The 3,238-nt window shown below is 37.7% G+C and overlaps 1 protein-coding gene across 1 annotated transcript in view; it reads right to left on the bottom strand.

Annotated features, from left to right (window-relative positions):
- The window catches only part of LOC105166583 (serine carboxypeptidase-like), a gene marked incomplete at its 5' end in the record, with an annotated part of 6,498 nt that extends 3,260 nt beyond the window's left edge, over positions 1-3,238 (bottom strand). Inside the window, 3 exon segments of the mRNA XM_011085984.2 lie at positions 598-717; positions 1,450-1,618; positions 2,912-3,238. Of these exon segments, the coding sequence (XP_011084286.1) occupies positions 598-717; positions 1,450-1,618; positions 2,912-3,228 (606 nt within the window).

The raw sequence follows: 3,238 nt of genomic DNA, 5'->3' as shown, positions 1-3,238 counted from the left end.
TGATCCATGTAAGAATGGTATAAAATGTACATATGATGCACATCTGCCCTGGCAAGGAAGGGGAATTTCCATGAACAGGCAAAAGTTGACTAAGCAGGGGAGAAACAAGGAATGGCCTTAAAGGGCAATTAAGATCAACTCTGTGTTCAAAATATTTGTAGAAACTGATCTGCCATCACTTCCATAGGGTTTTCTATGTAGCTATGGCTAATTTTGGATTGATGGATTTTGAGTTGTTTAATGGCAAATCCTTTGGAGTCATTTGGATAACTCTATGTTCGAAGTATTTTAAATCATTCTACTCTCATTTGGAAGTATGGTTTGTGAAATATTGATAGATTACAAATTCTTTTCATATGCAGTCATTTGAAATACTTGTGGCAAATCCTTTCATTAAATTCAAATCCATTCATCCAAACACAACATAACTTCCTTTGAATTTCTTCGAGTTTACTCAATTTTTTTCCCAGCATAACATTTAAACTAATAACACAGCTGTGTAAATTCCTCAAATTTCTTTTCTGAGGTTTCTAGTTTGTTAGAATCACTCGAGTTCTTTCTTAGCAGGGTGCAAAAGCGAAAAGAATAAATATTAACCTGCAGAAAGTCAAACAAATCATCACTGACACCCTTTTCGTTGTGGCGAATGTCACGTCTGTCAGAACTGAAGCTAAAGCCAGTTCCAATAGGCTGGTCGACATACAATATATTTGAAACCTGCAAAATCATCATAGTAACAAATCAGTTCAGTACTACTGATTAATGAAATTTACATGTGAAAAATAATTACCATATAACGAACAATTAGAGTAATTTAGTGAATAACCTCAAACACGCACCCACAATTGCCAAGCAGATCACCCAGCAAAGCAGAAATTAATTACCAACAGCCCTAGAAGTGAGAACTCAGTTCGGGTATAGCTCTCAGCACAAACTGAAAACCAAACACTAATAAAGGTGGAATTAAGGATTTTCATTTGAGAAAATGAGGCATGTTTCTCAATGAAAATGCTTGAGCGGTTGTTCCTCCAATTCCACTTCATTGTTCATTCTGTAAATGATTCTCAATACCATTTTCATTTATTGGGACACTATATTTTGTCATCAAATGTTCCAGCTCCTTTATTTCCAAACCTTGGTACCAATTTACAAGCAAACCATCAGACGAATATACTCAGAGAAATATGTCAACAGTAGATAACAACCAACACTAGAATCCAAAAATTTATATATATATATATATATATATATATATATATATTCATATTTTCAATAATCAAATTTCCAGATGACTGACGGACCCAAACAACACATAAAAAACTTTTGGACCCTATGTTTCTCTATTTTTGTGCGAAAGGTCAGCAGTGTAAAGGATTTCTCTATAGTCGACCACAACAATTAAATACTTAGAAGCTAAAATCAACAGCACTTTCATCATAATAATCTTACCTTGTCCCAGCCATACTCATTCCACACAAGAGACAAATTATTAGCAATAGTGAATGGTCCATTTTCATAGAAAAGAGCCATCTCACTGCTACAACCTGGACCACCAGTCAACCAGATGACAACAGGGTCTTGTGTGCTATGGCGTGATTCGAAGAAAAAGTAGAACATCCTGCAAACATGACGATCAATGTAGTCCAGTTCAAACACCATGTAATGAGAAGCAATTAATGGATATGGAAGCTGGACAAGAAGCATTTCAACAGCGAATTTTTTTTTTTTTTTGGATCTCAAAATCAACTATTGAGAATAAACAGCATCAGCCATTTAGGTGTTCAGAATTTAAGTGTGAGTATCTATATGCATGTCCAACCAAATATATCTTGTGGTATTACCAAGATGAATTTTCAATCTTATTTAGCGGAGAAATCGCAAATTTCTCAACAATATTATGTTTTAAACTTATATCTGAACTGCCCAAGGGAATTCTCTCGAATTCAGAATGCGATCTGCGATCCTGAGTTGCGACCCAAGCCAACTCCTCGAACAGTAATTTTCCTGAGAACACAAAAGCGGTTAAGCCAGCCGGGCGATTTCCCGACGATGGCACTCCAACGCTCAAGTCAGTTTTTAACGGATGGATAAGTGTATAGATCAAGTGTATTACTGAGGGTATATGGACATTACCTATTAATGAACTCCATCCGTGACATTTATAATCTTGTCCACCACATATTTGGCAAGTGCAAATATGTGGTTGTTATGCTTAAGTCAAGCAACCCAGATTATAGTTGATTGATACTCCATAATTATTGCTGTCGTAAATCCCTCCTTAAGAGTATTTAGTAGGATTTCTAACCTTTCTAGAAGACATTCCCGGTTGATAACCTTGCATTATCCACAATGAGGGGCAAAATTGTCTTTAGATAAATTACCCTCATCAATATCCAATTTCTTTTCTGCTCCATTTAGCTATTGCAGCTTTTTTACTCTTTTGTAATGTGCAATTTGACTAGCTAAGTGTGCCCAATATTTCGTACTAGCACCGTTTATAGGAAAGCATTTTAAATTTGAACCCGGTTTAGCCACCTTTCCTTTTCCCCTGAGACCGGAAAGCTTAAAACCATCTTCCACTATAACCATCAGATTACAATAGCCATGGCCCATAAGAAACATACTTATACTATAGTTTCAAAAATAGCTGCAACTCCATTCAAAAGAGAAGGTACAACAAGAACAGAACTTGAAACAACTAAAACAATCATTTTGCACATGATATATAAGCGCGAAACCTGAATGATTTAGTAAAATCAGCAAACGGAATCCTCCGTAAAACATTCAGTAATTTGGTGATTAGCTCGTAGGCGCCACAAAATACGGCAGTGATCAAACAACTACCAAGTCAAAAAACAGAGCAAAGAGGAACAGCGCTTAAGATTTACAAAAAGTTGATGAAGATACACACCTGGCAGCATGAGAACGCGGAATCTGATAGTAACCGGCATGATGACCTAACTCTCTAACCGAAGCGTCAGTAGAACCGACCAAGTTGGGGAACTTGAATCGCCTCTCAACGAGCCTCGGAGCATCGAGAAAACGACCGGCATTGGCGGCAATGTTCACCGGTTCATCGGGGAACAAGTTGAGCTGTCGGATAAGCTTCTCAGCATACAACGAGGGCAGCCTCGGCGGAGCGCGGAGCAAAGCGACGACGGAGGAGAGCGACGAGAGTAGGAGGAGAAGAAAGAGAGAGAGGAATGCTGGAGAAGAATAACCCTTCATTCTCGTTGAT

The sequence above is a fragment of the Sesamum indicum genome, linkage group LG7 (genome assembly GCF_000512975.1).
Source record: "Sesamum indicum cultivar Zhongzhi No. 13 linkage group LG7, S_indicum_v1.0, whole genome shotgun sequence".
In the NCBI taxonomy this organism is placed as follows: domain Eukaryota; kingdom Viridiplantae; phylum Streptophyta; class Magnoliopsida; order Lamiales; family Pedaliaceae; genus Sesamum; species Sesamum indicum.
This window is presented reverse-complemented; position numbering and strand designations above follow the sequence as displayed.